Source organism: Ictalurus punctatus, chromosome 9 (genome assembly GCF_001660625.3).
Source record: "Ictalurus punctatus breed USDA103 chromosome 9, Coco_2.0, whole genome shotgun sequence".
Lineage (NCBI taxonomy): Eukaryota > Metazoa > Chordata > Actinopteri > Siluriformes > Ictaluridae > Ictalurus > Ictalurus punctatus.
In genome coordinates, this window is record NC_030424.2 from 2,417,082 (window position 1) to 2,435,972 (window position 18,891).

At 41.1% G+C, this 18,891-nt stretch overlaps 1 protein-coding gene across 3 annotated transcripts in view; it reads left to right on the forward strand.

The window, feature by feature from the left end:
* The window catches only part of nrxn3a (neurexin 3a), a 286,244-nt gene that overhangs the window by 4,320 nt on the left and 263,033 nt on the right, over positions 1-18,891 (forward strand). For 2 of the 3 annotated variants that reach the window (XM_053682954.1, XM_053682955.1), the window contains exons 2-4: positions 3,542-3,559; positions 5,477-5,506; positions 5,687-5,701. The exons of the other annotated variant lie outside the window; for it this stretch is intronic. In XM_053682954.1, coding sequence (XP_053538929.1) covers positions 3,542-3,559; positions 5,477-5,506; positions 5,687-5,701 — 63 coding nt within the window. The remainder of the gene's footprint in view (positions 1-3,541; positions 3,560-5,476; positions 5,507-5,686; positions 5,702-18,891) is intronic. 3 annotated transcript variants of the gene reach the window in all.

Sequence of the window (18,891 nt, forward strand, 5' to 3'; positions counted from 1 at the left end):
GGGCTTGCTGAAATAATGCCTTATGAACACTACTTATAATGCATCCTTATAAGTAAACAATTCGTAATGCATAATTAAAGTCTAATGCATTTTCATAAATAATTATAGCGGTGCATGTTGCCTTATGAAGGCATTATTACCTGGTATGAATGTTCATAGTTAATCACAGATGTGACTTTCATAGAAAGAATGTAATCATGACGTTACGAAGTCACACAGCACAGATATGGTTTGTAGATCGTTACGCATATAACGAACTGTTCATGAGCAGTTATGGAGAATTAGATTAGGCGTTATAAGGTACTATGGGTTCTATGTAATGCATTATAAATGCATTCATACACATGGGTAGATTTGTTTGAGAATGTGTTGCACTTTTATCGCTCTTAGGCTTTTATAACGCATTATAAGTGGCGCTCATTGCACGTTACGTCACCGAGCCCCACTTTGCCTAGCGTGTTATGAGAAGATATAATGCTGATCTAGCGTGTTATAAGCGCTACTTTTTTAAAATTATTTATAAATGCATTCTAAGCAACGCGACAAACCAAAATGCCTCTCCCTAAATAATTTAAAGGACGTGTGTAATGCTTTATGAATGCATTATGAGGTGTTATGTCGTTATACGTATGGCCTTTATACATAGAAACGAGGTTTCGTGCATTGTGGGAGGAAATGCTTTTTATTTCAGGTCCATATGGCGACACTTAGTCAGCGGTGTTGAAATTAGCCCGCAACGTGTGTTGTGGAGAACACATTCGTTTCCAAACGCAGAAACGGCAACAGGAACCCGACACTCCGCTCGACGGGCAGATGGCTAAAATGGCCTCGGAACTATTTACTGTTGCTGTAGCGTATGTTCCTCGCTCAGTGGCTATGTTATGCGCGAAAGCGCGTAGTCTTATGCAGGCTCGGGATAACAAACAAATTTCATCTGCCAAACAAACGCTCCGTCTGTTCTGCCTTCCCATGTGGATGGCGTTTGACTTGAACGCGCTTGGACTTTGGATTTAATCCTGCCGAAGATCAAATCATCAGCCGTCGGAGAAGACGACTCGCGGTTACGAGTCGATGACGGATCCTGAGGTTCTGACCGGAGAAGCTGCTGGGGTGCTTATCGATCTTGGGGGGAAGGAAGAAACCGGTTTCTAGCCTTACATAGGAACTGGGTCAGGGGAGAAATGTGAGAACAGCTTGAGAAGAAGAAGAAGCGGCCAGGCTAGACGTCGTCAGGCGTGAGAAAATCAGACGTGGCATCAGACTGAACTTCAGTGGCTGATGAGAAATTCCATCTCCTTGGCGTTTATAATATCCCAGAGCTGGGTTTGTTAACAGGCAGAGCGGACGGATGTACCTCTCTGTGCTATGATATGACCTGGAAATAAGTTACCACGAAATTAGTGTGCTGGGGTTTTTTAAATAAATAAATAAATAAAAAGTCTGTGTGACTAAAATGGTTCACGCTATAGCTCTGATTAGCATGAATTAAAACTGACTAATGAAGATGAAATGAAGCACAGATCATGACGTTAAACTACTTTTTTTTTTATATTATTTTAATGAGATTTTAATCCAGCATTTGATGTGTGTTCAGCCTACAAAAAGTATTGGCACAATCTTTATAAAGGCTATAATAAAACTGTATAACAATATAACACACTAGCTCATAATGTCAGGTTACGTAATGCATTATTACAACATCTGTTCATAAGAACACTATGAACATGTGCTCTGTTTACAATGGAACGATCACGTCTTATGAGCATTTATAGAGTCTCACGGCATGTTGGGCGTTGTCCTAGCTTATATATGCTATATAATACATTATAGATGCCATACATCTCTATCTATCACTATGAAACGTTCTTTAGAAGAACTCATAATGTCAGGTTACGTGACATCTGTCCGTTAGAACATTGTACATATATACCAGTGCTATAATAAAGTTACATGCCAGGCAGAACCTATCACTTAAGAGCATATAACTTGTATAGTATTCTGTATTAACGTTTGTATACGAGTCGATGACGTTGGGTTACATAACGCATAAATCGCACAGTCTTTATAACAAAATTGAATGTTTTATCAAAGGACGTCATGTTTATAATGCGTCCTCGTCGACTTTTGTTTTGCAGTGCGCTTATGAACGGGTATACAAATATTATAATGCTTCATAAAAAGGTTATAGTGTGTAACATAATCGTTTCTGTTCATAAGCAGGTTACGAACAGTACTGTTATGTAACCTGGTTTATTTATTCATTTATTTTTAAGTGTTATAGATGCTTATGAGCACTTTTTTTTTTTTTTTTTTAGTACGGTAGTATTTTAGGCATTATAAGGTGTTATGCATACTGTTTAATGTTCTGAATGCGTCACACTTTATAAAGCATGAGCATATGCAATGGGTTCGCATCACACAATTACGTACCCTTCGTAAGAACGTCGCTGTTTACGAGCTCTTTCTGGGCAGATATTATAATGCATTATGCAACCTGATCTTATGAACACGTCGTCCTGGGTCACAGTGTCGTGTATGTAACTATCACTACCCGTGAGCGTTGACGCAGGGTCTGTGTAGTTATATACTCGCCAGTGTTACGTAACCTGTTCTTATGAAGTCCGTCTTGATTTGGAGAGTGTCATGCATGTAATTATAACAAGTTATGAACACAAGGGTATGTATTCGATTATGTATCATGACGTATTTTTGTATGCTACACATCGCAAAGGCATTACGATGAGCGAGAGAACATAACGCCGAGTTACATAACGCGTTATTATATAGTAATGATGTAATGCATTATAGCAAAGGCAGTTATAACTTGGTCCTAATGTGTAATTCTAACTACTTATGAACATTATAATAAGAAATGACAAATACTAAAATAAATGATTTACGGTATATAAATGTGTATTGCAAATTATAAATGAATGATCCATATTTTAATAAATAATTTTCGTTCTTAAACCCTCTATTGGTTGTTAATAATAATGCTGTAACTAAAGCCATCACCGTAGACGATCGGTTCAGAGCCCGAACGGTCCTCACGATCTTGCTAGGGTTTGGGACGGAAATGGAGAACCCCCGGGTAGAGGAACCGGTGCTGGAAGAGAAGGTTTGTCTGCAGTGGAGGAGAACTCTGACAGGCTTGAAATCACGTGGACTCGAGTTCCACGTAAGCATCAGCGTCTCATAAATCCACGGCCCTCTCTACAGGGAGCAGGTTCTGTCCTAGTGCCTGTTTGGATTTATGGTTCAGACGCGGATGTGGGTTACAGGAAAGCGTGTTAACCCAGGAAAGCACGTAGATCTTTCTGGTTCTATGGGTCAAATGATTAACGTTTGTGAACATGCACAGGGCTGTTATGGAGCCTCGTGCATGCTGGCAGGTGTGCCGCGGTTTGCATGATGGATTTCATGCAACGACGATGAGAGTGGACTCTAATGTCAGAAATCTTTTTCTTGTCTCTTGTTTGTTTTTCTTCCCTTTTTTATTTTTATTTTGTCCCCTCTGCTGATTATCTGATGCTACGACCAGAGGCCAACAGCATCCCAGGTGAGTTCACGTAGGAAACGGTTCTCACACCAACAAGAAGACGCGTTATGTGCGTGTTTGTGGTAACACTTTCTCCTGAGGCCATTTCTGTACTAGACTATGAACACATTGTTATAACACATTGTTAAACCTAACCTTTAACACACACTGTTAAACCTATTTATGTATATCTAGCAATATTTATCCGTTATGGATTAACCCAATTAATGACGAGTAGTGCTCATCATAGAACACCGTTAACACAAAAAATAGAGGAACGTTTCTTTAGTCTTTTCGATGTTATCAAAACGCTGCTTATAACGCATCTATAAATGCGTTATGAACATCGCTACGGTATAATGCCGATTATAACAGTGAATAATGACATGACATTTTAACAGGTAATGCATGTACTCGTACAGCAGAGCGTAATACACACGGCCTTCGTCGCTATCATAGGTCATAATACATTTATAAGGCCTTATACATGTTATAATTATGTTTATTGGGTTTTAATTCTACTTCAGTCATGGTAATGCAATTGCACTTTACAGCAGTGTCTGTTATACATTGGGATTTTTAATACTCTAATGCATTATAAGTAGTGCGCATAACACCGTAGCGCTTAAAAATATGAATAATGTTTTCGAAATAATGTATTAAACATCTGTTAATGTATTTATTAATGTTTCTTACGATGGTCAATTACTCCGTAGGTGTTCCGGTTATTAAGACGTACAGCTATAAACAGCAGGCGATTCAGAATAACGGTCTCTTTGCCGTTAGTGTTATAACGTTACGTTATTGACGCTACCTGGAGTACATATCTCATGACGACGACGATCGACACTGCTTTAAGGTGTAACGCGTTTCCGTTAGACGGGATGCGATGAGTTATAACGTGACGTCATGGAAATGTTCATAGTCCATTACGTACTGCTTTCACGGTGGTCTTTGAAAGTGTTGCCAACTGAATGAGTGCACGATGAGTCTTTCTTTTCGCCAGATGAATAGTCGGATAACGGGCTAACGTTACGTAAAATTGGGTGAAGAACTGTAAAACCAGGCATTACTAGATTAGCTAATCATATCTAAGGGCTCAATTCTGCGTTAGCCAGATAAATAAAACAGCCTGCAGTCAAATGCTATAAGGTGTTTTTATTATTTAAAAAAAAAAGTGTTGAACTGTTCGCATGTGAACAGCTTACAACCTGTTAGCAAGCTGTCAATCGCCGAGAAGGCGGTTACCGAGGACATTTTGTAGTTAGCTAACTTGCTAGGTCAGGTAGTCGACCCTTAATATCAATCTCTAATTGTGCACAAACAAATTTATAATGAATAAAAAAAAAGTTATATTATTAGCATCCAATTTAGTCATGGGTGCTTTTATCACACCATAGCCACGAATGAAGGAGAATAAAGGCTAACACTCGTTAGCATCCTTGGCTACTGGGTTACACTGTGTATATTAGTTAGCTTCATGTTGGTTAGCTTGTGCTAGCTAGTGCTTGGTTTTATTGATATCATATATGATAAGATGTAATACTTGGTCTGACGTTAGCCAGGATGGATAGTTACTAAAGTCGGATAAGATGGCTAGTTAGCTTGCGCTACAAGCAGCTTGCTAGCTTAAATAATGTTGCTAATTATGGCCAATGATCTTTCCAATTGGATAAAATGCTCGTGAAATTTGTTACCGGACATTTTATAGCGTTTAAAATACCACTGAAACGCAGTTGTTTGTTTGTGTGTGTGTGTGTATAGCATTAACACTGATTTCTGGTGACTATTTTGTTTTGTATTGTTAAAATACAAACGTCTTGACAATGCTTTGCCTTGTGATTCAATGTATCATCATGATACATCATGTACAGTGTGTTCTGAGATCTCTCTCCCCCTCTCGATTTCTTTCTCTCTCCATGTTTGTCTTCCTCGAAGGCTTGGCACACATGATGATGGCCGAACAAGGTACGCTTACCTTTCCTTTTCTGAAACGCTTATACTGTGTAATGCATTCGCTGCGTGTGTTTTTTTTTTTTTTTAAATGCTAACTTTTTTTTTTCTTCTCTTTCCTCCTCTTGTAAACGCCGTCCTTTTAACGGATCTTCCCGCTCTCCTCTTTCACCTCTCCCTTTAACTCCATTTCAGGAGCCAAGGGCAAAGGTATTGCGCTCTCTCTCTCTTTTTTCCCCCCCCTCCTCCTTTGCTGTGTGGTTTGAGAAGTGAAACATCTTCTTGCACTGGAGTGTGTTTGCTGTGTTTCATTTAGCGTTCTTTGCTAATGGCTGCTCAGCATGCGTACCTGGATTAAGCGGATAATTAAATGGGCTTTAATTGAAGGCGAACGCAAAGAGGACAGCTTTAACTGCATGAGTGAATGGATTTAACCGCTTTACTTCTCTCTGATGGAATTATGACAAGGGGCGCTTGGGTATAAACACAATCTGTTCCTCACAGCTGAGTGTGTGTGTGTGTGTGTGTTTTGTTGTGGATTCTGAAGGGAAATATGAGAAACGATATGATGCAATTTGAAGCCTCAGCAAAACTCTCCAGCCCAGCTACATCTTGAAAAGAAAAAGTTCGAGCGGTGGGAATGCATTTTTCTTCTTCCTGTCAGCCTTTGCACGGGGGAAACAAGGTCACGGCGGCGCGCACATTTCTGGTTCTCAGTATCCGCAATACACCACCTTATTATAGTCACCCGGTTTGACGTTTACCCGCAAACGTCCGCAATCCTTTTTGCGGTGTGTCTTATAACAGAAACGGTTCTGTACATCACGGATACACTTACACTTTCCCTTTGCTTGCCATAGCTCCACCCCCCCCCGAAGTCGGTTAGATTTCATTCCGGTTACTTGTAACTAACTGAACTTGTACAATTTGCGTAAAAATCCCGGCCTTGGCAACCCTGATTGAAACACATACACGTTCCTGCGCTCGGGGCGGCGTATGCTGTTTCGCCTACGCTTTTTCGGCGTACGAGTTTGACGACACGGTGACGAGTAGGCGTGAAAGTGACGGATGTGTTTAATTTTTATTTATGTCAGGAACTTTTGTGTTTGAGCACGCACGTATTTGGAGGGAGGGAATCTCGAGATTTACGCCAACACGCACTAGCTCTTTATCGATAATGACCCGATAGATCGAAAACACGACATACTAGTTTATCAAAATGAAAGTTTGATAGGGCCAGTAAAGTGTAGCTTTATTTATTTATTTGTTTATTTTATAGAAAGGGGTGGAGAATGTTCTTCACTAACTGACTGATGTAAGAAGAGTGATGAGCCAGCCTGACAGAAGTGGAGGCACATACTTCTGTATTTAGTCCAGCTGTCCTCTGTGGACATGTACAGTGTGTGTGAGAGAGAGGGAGTGAGTGTGTGAGAGACACCGAGAGAGCTTTTCTCCACTAAGTAACAGTGTGTGGTCAGTGCAATCCGTGGCAGTCCGACACTTCTGTAAATTCAGCCTGATGTGTTGGTGCTTATTTTCCAGCGCTGCGTCAGCGGCCTTGTCATGTTGTACGTACTGTAGTCCCGTCTCCAGTCTCTCCAGTTAATCCTTCAGCACGAGCGCGGACATTATTACAAATCAGCCTGGCTGTCTGCCTGCATTAAGATGACGAGGGGGCGGGGCTTCCAGTTAGGAATCTATTTGCGTTTCAGCTGTGCCACTGAAAAACGTTACTGAAAATGTTTATTCGTGTGCAGTCAACCACTTTTTTTTTTTTTTTTCTTTCCTTCTCTCTCTCTCCCAACTCCATTGTTCTCACCTGTCAGATGGTGTGTGTCTGTGTGTGCTCGGCGTCGTGAGATTCTTTCCTTTTTCCTTTCTTTTCATCCTTCTGGATCGACACGGGAAGCTGAAAAGAATACAAAACAATACAGGCCTCTCACGCTTCTAGTCCTCCGTGAACGCTGTGTACGGGGGTGTAGTCCAGGGTGTGCATATTTAGGAAAATAATCAACAATGAGATGGTGTGGTGTAACGGAGAGGATTATTTTCTTATAGCAGGTCATCATGAAGTGTTTTATCCTTCCTCTACCTGAGCATAATGATTTGCCATGGATTATTATTATTATTATTATTTTTTTTTAAATTATCATTTTTTAAAAATTTGTTAAAGAACGACATGTTGTACTTTTTATTTATTTATTTATTTATTTTTATACATTTATAGCTGTGTTTAATGTTATGGAATGTCTCCCTTACTAGCCACTCATTTGCTATTTCTCTGGAAGATAAGACATTAAAAAAATAAATAAATAAAGAATTGCAGTCACGTTACTGCAGAAATTCGGGAGGTCCGCCATCCTAAAGATTTTAAAAAATATACACGTCTCTATCTATTTAAGCCGTCTGCGTGCGAGGTTAATCGGCGAAGTTGTAATGCGGTCGATCGGGACTAAAGACGAGTATTTTAAAAATAAATAAATAAAAGGGATCAAATCTGCGTTAACGTTGAGCTTGTAGTTTACGTTAATATTCCTTCGCCCGCCGCCGCCGTCGTTCTGCTGCTCCTCTGTTGTTGTGGGGTTTTTTTTTTTTTGTTTTTTTTTTGAAGAGGCGTTTCTGTAGCTGATCTTTTGAGACAGTAGCTGTGGAGAAAAAGGAAAATGGTAGATCATGCCAAGACTGATGAACTCGCATCCCAGATAATGAATTGCAGACATTATGCAAATAGCATGCTAATTATCTAATCAGATTTGATTCCATTAAGGATGGGACCGGCTCGGTAACCTTGAGCAGGCCCTGATAATCAAGCCCTGATCATCTCTCTCGTCTATTTTTTTTTTTTTTTTCTTTCTTTCTTTTTCTCTCTCTCTTTTCTCCCTCTATCTCTGAAGACAGAACTCCCAAAATCCCACTGGTTATTTGTCCTAGACAGGGTTTTTATTTAGAGTGTCTTAAGAAGAACAATCGTATTGAACAGCGCGTTCTCTAGAGACGATCTTAATTGCTTCGTAGTAATTTGTATTTACTAGCTGCTGATGATGATGATGATGATGATCATGGGAACGATCTGCGTGAACTTATTTATGGGGAGTGAAGTAGACAGTGAGGTATCGCAAGGTTTCGAAGGACTTCATAAGGGTAGATCATTATACATTTAATATCTTTAAATACAATCCATGTTAATATTTATTTATTTTTTAAAATAATTTGTCCCAAACTAATATCGCAACTCTCATTCAGCTAATAGACCTTTGCACTGGCGCTACAAGGCTAATTTACTAGGAAAAGTCAAATGGTGTTGTAACGTACACTCGAGAGTGTGTGTGTGTGTGTGTTTTCTGTGAACAACGGACAACAGAGCATCACTGAGCTACAAACTCTCGTAGCTCTGTCTCGAATAATTTTACAACGGAGGCGTGGCCTCGAGTTCGAAGACCGAATTGTACATTAGAAGTAGCGGACTTTTGTGTGGACTTTGTTTTAATAAATGTAAAAAAAAATTGCTTTTAAGAGGTTTAATATTGTAAACAAATGGTGCTACAGTGTCTCCATATCTTTAAAAAAAAAAAATAATAAAATGAATAAATTCTCTTTAATTGCTTGAATGAATAAATAAAGTCTCTGATCCACAAAAAATTATCGATTGCAACATAAGCTCTGTAGCAGCACCTGAGGTGTCATTTTAACACGGAATAGAGCTCCAAACTTGGCTAAAATGACCGACTTCTGCACCGTGGATCACAGTGATGCAGGGCCGGTGACGTTTGAAAGCTAACGAAGAGCTCTTTTTAATTCCTAGATCATCATTATGTAACATATAATGCGTATGTTAGAGCTATCGGGCCTGGCGTGCGGGTTGCGCTGATTGCTACCTCCAACCAGTACAACCAGTGCAGTTCCATTAGATGCGTAATGAATTTTCCAACCATGAGAATCAAACATTCCCACGATGCACATGGTGACACGATGCATCATTCTTCCCCTAGCTATCGATAATTTGTGCAGGTCCCGTTGAGTTCTAAAACGGTCCGTTTCAACTCGCAACCAAAGGGTTCCCGTGTGCTAACGGTTTGCCGAGGAAGTCGCATCCACAAGTGAATTTGACTGACAGGTCTACGAAACATGACTACGAAATCTCTAGTATTTACTATATATATTATACCTACTGGTACAGTTTAGCGTAAAAAAAAAAAAAAATAAATAAAAATCCCTAATACATCATAAGAGAACGTATTTGGACCATTTTTCCAACTCTGAACCCGCCGTTCTGTGTCCCGGGATGTGTCACGGCCTCTGATCGTCCTCCTCCTCGTTAGAGCTAGCGCTCGTGCTCATTAGCATAGCTTCCGGAGACTCGCTCTCTGAAGAGAGACGCTCTCTGAGAGGGAGGTGCCAAACGCCGTGTGCGAGACTGAGATAATGAAATCTGTATCACATGTTCGGGAAGCCTGTAATTCCATTTGCTCTTTTAATCCCTGACTCGCTTTGTTTTGCCGTCACTCAGCAAACAGGATGAGGTGAAGGTGGCTCCTCGCCAAACCGCGAAGTGCAAACGTTTGCACACGGGACGTGAAGTCAAAAGCGGTCTGACGGAAGCGCTGGGACTGTAGGTAACGCGTCATATGACGTGTAATAATCTATGAATGCATCCTTAACACGTTATAATGCATACATAAGGCGCTCTCTGTCGATTTGTTTGTAAATAACTCGAACTTGCAAGTTATTAAAAGACATAAAGCAATAAACACCGAATATCAGAGTATCATGTTTCTTTGCTATTAGCGTTATGTTACAAACATGACTTCAATTGCATTATGTTAACCGCTATTTATGGGCATTAAAACATTGTGATCTACCTATGTATGTAATGCTTTATTAATGCATTAAAACAGGTTATGAACATGTTGATCGTTGAGTACGTACGATACATGGCCTTCATAGAAAGTGTTTTTTATATATATATATATATATATATATATATATATATATATATTACAGTATATTTCACTTTATAGACGGTTATATAACTAGGATCTGTCCAGACGACAAATGCCTGAATATATATATATATATATTTATTATTCATACAGTACGTGCGTCCGCAAATTTAATACTTGCCCTTTAGTTGTATTGCTTTCGTCTTGCGTGTGCAAAATGAATCTTTCTGCATGTGTGTCGTCTTAATATTTTAAATCTTTTTTTGCGCGTTTGTGTAGGAAAGTGGGCCCTTTTTTTTGCGAAATTTAGATTTAAAGCCCCGCACTGATTGTTGGAATTTTGTTTTCGGCAGCTTCTACGACTCGACGTCTTTTTCTGCCCCTGTTGCCATTTGTACCGAGACTTCTTTCATTTATTTATTATTATTATTATTATCATCATCATTATTAAAATGGGGCAATCCAGAAAAAGAAAAAAAAACCCCTCTGGTGGGCTGTATTTACACAACACTGAACTGTGTGAGAGCACAACTGCTGCTATAATAAATTTGTAAAAAGTGCCTATCGACAAATTAGGGACCGTGAGAAATATTTCAGTGTAAACATATATATAATGTGTTTCAGAAGAAATGATGTGTTTTGTAATATATATAAACAAACAAGAACAATGTTTCCCTGCACAGCAGAACTGATGCATCAAGCTAATCCAGGTTCTTGTGACGTTCTGCCCCAAAAGAACCCAGAATCAGGCCTAGAAATAAGCCCCGCCCCCACCAGGCATCCGAAGAGCCTAGCCCCTAACCGGGTAAGTGTCGTGCGGTTCTGAGGTTGTACGCTGGGTGTCCTGGACCTCTCCGGGCCTCATCGGGGCATCGGCAGCTCTTGCTCGTTCTCATATGAACGATGGCTCGAGTCGTGCGCTCATCAGCGGCGCCATGTTGCCACTCGTGTAATCAGGACAGACGGCACAGGGTGCCCTCCATCTCAATTATCCTCATCACGCTCTATTCTGTGCTTCCCGCTGTAACTGAGACCACGCAAGTAAACCCCGCCTCCTGCCTCGGCCGTCCAATCGAAGCCTGAAGCTCGCTCGCTCGCTCGCTTGCTTCCCAACCCCCAAATCCTGAAACCTGGAAAAAGCCCACTTTTAGACATGGAGACACACACACACACACACACACACACACGGGATTCATGATTGCCTCAATTTCCTCGAGGCATGTCTGACAAATTCAGCTACTGTACACATAGGTTCCTTTTTTTTTTTTTTTTTTTTTTTTTTGCATGGCCCCTGAGGGACAAGTGCCATTTGATTATGACTAAATGTGATTCTTGTCCCTCTCCAAGTGTACTGTGGTGGTCTTTTGTCTCAGGGGACACGGCGGGGAAGAGGGCAGATGGAGGGGAGGCGGGGGGATCAGGGGGATGAGAGGGACTCCCTGATTGCAGCAGACTGGCTTGACTTGAAAGCTGCCAAATGAACAGCAAACTGATAATTATTGGCTCAAATAGGCAATCAGCAGTGTGTGTGTGTGTGTGTGTGTGTGTGTGTGTGTGTGTGTGGCACCAATCAAATGTCACCCTCTTCCAGAAAGGGTTTGGTTATCAAGTAGCATACACTGGAGCTGGTGTTTGTGAAGAGAGAGCAGTCAGGACGAATACAGTTTACGGGGAAAGTTGAGTGAAATAATAATATTTTTAAAACGGAACGATCCTTAAACAGACGCAGTTTAGCCTTCAGTCTGTAATCTTACTCTATGACACATTCTTGACCTTTTCGCAATCCGTTTATGAGGCTTTGTAAACGCTCTTTATAACTACGTATGAAAATACGCTAGCGTGTATTAGTGTCATGAGCGTTCTTAGTAGCGTGATAATAAAACTCCATCCCACTTTGCTTAATGCTTAATATTGTTTGGTCAGAGTCTTTGGGGTTTTCATCAGGAAATAAAACCTAGCCGTCGGTTTAATTTTCGTTTTATTTGATCACATTTGTCTCCTTTTACTCCCAGCTCACATGCACAACTTCTAAAGGATTATCGTTAGATTATAACGTCGTACGTCTGTCTATAACCTACCCCCATATACGGTATGATACAGTAGGTGTAAAATGTCCTAGGATATGTACTCCTGGGTCATTATACTGTCCTTATCGCCTTAATTAATTAATTAATTTATTTATTATTGTGCTGATGGGTTTAGATTGTCTTCGGCGTCTTTTGGTCAGTGGGGGAGGGGGGACGCTTGATCGAAAGCGTCGTCGGTCCACGCGGCCTGCCCCTTCGGTCCGGATGACGGCGCGGGAGAGTGAAAAGGTAAACCGTGTGACGACGTAGAGCCGAGTCTGGGTTAATAGATCTACTGAGTGAATTGTGGCAGGGTTTTAATGCTTTTAATACACGAACAGCGCTGCATTAACGCGGATTAACTCGGCTTCAACCCACGGCTGTTTACTCTGATCCTTTAAATCTCAGACGACCCTCCGGAGGTTCGTCCTCGCTCGGTCTTCACCGGTTTTCTGATGCGGTCACGTCTACTGACGCACCACTTCCTCTTCCCGCCTCAGCCCGTCCATCCGAACCTGCAGCGCGTCCGCTTTCGTTTCTATTCTGTCGACCTCTCGAGTTCCAAGCCAAAATGGAAAACCGTGACGTAACCGTGTCGTGGCATCGGACTGATATTAATCATACGAAAAATGTCACGTCGGTGTAATGGGAATTGATTCAGAAATGACACGACTTGTCTTTATGACTTCCACAATGTCTCTTATGTAATGTTACATAAGAGACCTAATGGAGCGCCCTGCTTTTTATTTCTTTATCTATTAACCTGAAACGGACAAAACCAAGAGCAAGAAATGAGATGTTATTGACAAACCTACCGTCAAATGTCTGTAAATTAATTCTTCTTTCTTTTTTTTTTTTTTATTTTAACATTGTATTATTTCAATTAAGGGGTCAGGGGATCATGTTGCGTAACCGTAAGATGTATTTACAATACGCATGTTTTCTAGCGAAACAGGAAAAAACAAACCACCAAGAAATAAAGTCAAAGTTTATGGAATGTTATGCAAACACCAGTGGACATGATGGCAAAATCCCACCGTAAATAGAAATATTTATATACACATTTACGTTCAAGAGCTTGTATCTGTGTATCACGATATTTAGTATTTCGAGTCTCTAATCAGTCATGCTTTCGGACGCTGGGAGGAAACCGGAGAACCCATGTGGACGCTGCTAGAACATGCGGAACCCTCTGCACCGCTGTGCCTTTCTTACGTAATGTATATACATAACGACAGTATTATTTGACCTTAATCGCACGTGTTTATTCCACTTTCCCTGCGTTCTGTGATTTAATAGTGTGTTCCCGAGGGACCGCCGTAGCGCACGGAGCTGATCTGAGGTCAGTAATTGTGTTTCTGGACGCAGGAAGAAGTGAGCATATGGCGCCTGGGAGTACTCGTATTGATCCTCGTTATGCTACGTGAAGGCAGGAGATTGAGGTCTCATCATCTCCGTAACCGCTCTTTAATTGCGACGTGAATAAAACGAGCACGTTTATGCCTCGTGACGATTATTGATGAGCGAGAAATGCCTTTGGGAAGTTTATTAAGCTTGTAAACAGCTGTTGCACCATTCTAGCGCTTTCTATGGTCTTTAATGTTATAATCCATCCGTAAGCTATACCAAGTTATAGCTGTTCATTACATTTTTATATGTTAGGGACATATTCACAGGTCTTCTGTAGGATGCATTACCCTTTCACGTTTCCAGCTGTTTATAACGCGTTATAACCACTGTTATAAAATGTGATGCATTTGCACACGTGATTATTACCAGTGACTAAAATGCTTTATAAATGCCACATGTCCTTGATGTATTTGTAGGTCATTATGCATATGACATCCATAGAAATTGTTACCCTTTTATTTTTATTTATTTATTTTTTTAATCTTTAGAACAATTCGTATACCCTTATAACCATTGCTATAAAGTGTAATCATACGTCGTTATAGCAACGTGTAATATCGAATGCGCCATAACATGTTAGGAATGTATTCATAGGTCGATATGCGTACGCGCGACCTCCCGAAAGCATTAGCTTTGTATGACTACAGCAATCCGTAATGCGTTATAAGCATCGCTAATAAAGTGTAACGCGATTTTTAAGTATACGAATGTGTTAAATGTATAACCCGCGTGTTATGAACGCTTTTAACCAAGTTAACGTGAATCTTTACGTCCGAAAGTATTTAAGGTCTAATCATAAGGTCTAATGTCACAGCAAAATCTCATACGTGCTAATTTTATGCGATGTCGTGTGTCATGACCGAATACATAGTGCTTCCTTATCTTCAGCATTGCTGATTTAATGGAGCGTTTTATTTTAAAGCGGCAGTTCATGATTTATTTATTTATTTATTTTCCTCCCCTCAGTCCTCCGCTGCCTGTGAGGTGACGTGCGGTTGCATTTGGAAAGTAAATACAAATATCCAACCCCACCCACCCTCTGCTGAAACTTTGTATGCCCTGTGAGTTACTAATGCTGCGGGCGGGGCTTATTTCTGGGCCAGAAGACTGGGTGGGGGCAGGAGACGGAGAAGTAGAGTTGACACAGAATGATTGCATTTGAAGTATTCCAAATCAGTTTTTAGTTACAAAAGCTTTGTAGTTACATGATTACAGGTCCATGAATAATTGAAACATTATAAATGGATTCTTTAAGAACACTTAGTTATTTATTTAAATTTTTTTAAGCTTCAAGCCTTGCTTAGTGTAGAATTGAAACACTTCTAATATTGTAGCATTCCATGAGTCACTGTATATTACAAGGTGGGGTCGTGTCAGGGTGCGCAAACTTTTTTTTTTTTTTTTTTTTTTTTTTTTGGCCCCCCCTACCCCCCTCTTTCATTAAATACACCTAACTGTAGTAGACATGGCTCTCTTGATGTCGTCTAATTGTTTGTTTTTTCTCACTCTGAGACCTGAATTAGCTCCGAGCAACGCTCGCTGGCTCCGTTCTCTTCGGGCATCGAGTCAGCTTTGTGACGCAGGGACCTCCATTCGCAAAAACACTTAACATTGTTACTTAACATTTTTGGAAGGAGTCTCCAGTGTCGGCGCTTTGTAACGGTCCGAGGTCTTCAGGGCGGAGGAGTTCATGCTTTCTGATGACGGAGGAAAAACGGATCTCGAGGGAGCGACCGCTTATAGCCGCTTTAATGTAAGTGCCAGCAGGAATTCGCACATCTTGTGGACTAGGATCATATTCATATACTGTTATAAAGCTTTCATAAGGTGTTATAAGCACTACTTACTTTATATTTCGTTGTGCTAACAGTTCATGATGCAGATTCATATTCATTATAACATGCACATAACATTCATATAACGTTGAAGCCATTGCAGTTCAGAGCAATGCGAACAATGCCTTATAAATGCATTATAACAGGCGATGAACGCATCCATTGGTCCTGATACATGTGGCCTTCATAGAATGTGTTAGCAGTACGTTTTAGATGGAGTCATTTGGCGGTGTTTACGACAGCTGGAGTAAGCCTTCATAGGCGTATGAAGGTTAATAAAAGGCATCTTGAATGAGTTATATAGGTGTCATGTGGCTTTATAAACCGGCGCATCGTCACGTAATTGCTCGGCGTCGTCTCCTAGCACGGACGGAGTTACAGAGTGACCGGTGTTGGTTTCACGGCAGGCCAGATGCAGCGTAGAGCTTCAGACTGATACCTTTCAGCGCCGTCGGAGCCCGAGCTGGTAACCCGATCCGTGCTGCATGAGAAGAGATGGAGTTTATGACCTCGTGCCAAACGCGATGCCGTCCGACCAGAACCGGGCTGAACATGAATGGAGATGATGGCAGTCCGTTTCGGAAAGCAAGTCGGTGTTTCCTCCGATGTCGACGAGCCTTTTGTCGAGTCGAGGTTGAACGTAACGTTGTGAGGTGACGCCGGAGAGGGTGGGTTGTAGTCGTATTGTACTGGGCATGTATGTAGGTCTTGTCCCTGGGTGTTTTGCTAGTTGCTGTCTCATAAAGGTCACTGGGGTTTTTTTTTATTTATTTTTATTTTTTTTATTTTTTTAAAATTAAAATACATTCACTCGCACTACTGTGAAGATAGCAATAAATTTTAGAACGATATTTACCGTACCGATCTATGATAAGGGTTTAAATTTCCACTGAACAGTTTGCAGGATGGCTGTGCTGAAGTAGCAGAGTTTCTGACCCCACACACACACACACACACACACACACACACAGAGCTTGAAGTGCTTTTACTCAGGAGCGTTACACACACACTCGTCACAAATCAGTCAGTCGGGCTACAAATAATAGCGTGTAGCAAGTTGGGAGAAAGATCAATAATAATTATTTCAGTAATAACTGTAATACATACTGGAGTAATGCGAGGAACACGGGTGAGGGGTCGGCTCGACGGTAGCGACGCGGGCACGCGCGCGCTCTACGAGAGAGCGGCGAAGGAGTATCCACGTCATTGTTCTCTCAGGGTGAACAAAGCTTGGAAATTGGTTCCACCCTCACTGAACTGAACCATGAAATATAGCAAAACGGATCAAATAAATGATTACGATCTCATTAGAGAACAGCGGCCGTCGTTGTGATCGTCGTGCGTCCGTCGATCCGTTTTTCCATACCGCTTTATCCTACAGGGTCGCAGGTAGCCTTGAGACTATCCCAGGGAGCATGGGGCACAAGGCCGTATGGGAACGTGAACCTGCTCTACCGTCAGAGCTGCTGTGATTAGGGAGTTCAACAGCACCTCCTGACCGATCCAGATGGAGTACGTCTGGGGCTTTGTGCCGGGTTGAGTTTCACCAGACGGGGTTTCGAGTGCTTACAAAATGGCTGCTCGGGCCCACGGCAACTTCAGGAACAAAGCGGTGCAGCGGCGTGGCTTTAATAGCGTTATGACACGAGCGGTCGTTTCAGTAAACCAGTCGGGGAAATCCCATCGGCCCAGAGGAGAGTTTTACTTCAGGCAAAGTCAGCAGCAGAGGGCAGAGCGTAATTCATTTCCTGTAACGGCTCGAGCGACAGTATGAGATGAAACGTGGAGGTTTTCAGCTAAAGTAGCACTTTATTATTTAGATTTTTTTTTTTTTCGCTAATCACTGAGTAGGTGTAAAATGTTGGTGTCCTACACGGTTCATGTTCCTATCAGCAAGTGACGTGCCAGTTGTGTCTTGTGGGCGTGGCCTGTCCAGTGTCCAATGAGAAACGGGTGTTTGATTTACTGTGTACGTTACGGGTCTCGGCTTCGTACTAGCTTCCTTCTCGGATTAGGTTAGCAAAGCGAGCTAGCTTTTCTAGCTACTAACTCACACTGGAGCTGCACCAGTGGTCTCTGCTACTTCCTTCCTTCCTTCCTTCCTAGTATTATATTCCTTCCTAATGTCTCGCGTCCTATACGTAGAAAATGGATGCTCGCCAAGTCGCTCGCTAGTTATGAACGCGCTGAAGCGCTATACGTTCTTAATTTGTTTTTTTTGTTTTGTTTTATTCACTTGTGATGCACAAATCTGGAAAAGTCTTTTCCCCCCCATTTATTTATTTATTTATTTATTTATTTTATAAGCTAAAACTCCTAGGCTTGATCAGCATAATCGAAATCCAAAGCTCATCGATTCTACTTTTTCTAAAGGTACAGATCAGTGTTTGAAAGCCGTTAGCTGCACAGCTTCCTTCCATTTATGCACTCGGAGGCAAAAAAAAAAAAAAAGAAGCATCCGCTATTAATAAACATCGTCTGCCTTCATCTCTCCAAAAGCTCTATTTATGAAATGAAAGACTTCAAAGGTGGCGTTGTGCCCTTTCATGTTCACAGCCAGAGCCGATTAGCGTTCGCTCCTGCGCTCCAGGTTCAGGGCATGTTACACACACACACACACGCGCGCGCACACACAGGAAATGGGTTCTGATGTGTGTGCAGGTCTTCGTGTACCCGTGAAGTCGGCTTTATGAAACACACACACTCTCATTACACCTGGTTATGGATGTATCGGATGATTAATGACCGACCGAGATGTGTATAATGTAGGAGAAGATTGTACAGATCAAAGTCTTTCATTTCGGTTCCTCACTCCTCACTTTTGTCGGCCGTCAATTATAATTCCTAAGATTTCTTAATTTCAATTTATTAACGTGTATTCATTCGAAAGGGGCGGGGGGGGGGGGGGGGGGGGGTGAAGAAATAAAAGATCTTGTGAGAACTCTAATGTTAATACTTTTTTTCTCTAATTAGTCATTTCGAGTATTAAATGTGTAATTTATTATTTTTTTTAATTACATAAAAATTGTAATTGAATTATGTAGGCTTTTTGTGTTTTTTAATTTTTATTTTTTGGGTCACAGCAGATCCAATTGAATTTTTTTAACTTTTTTAAAAAAAAATTATTATTATAAGTGCATCTTATATAA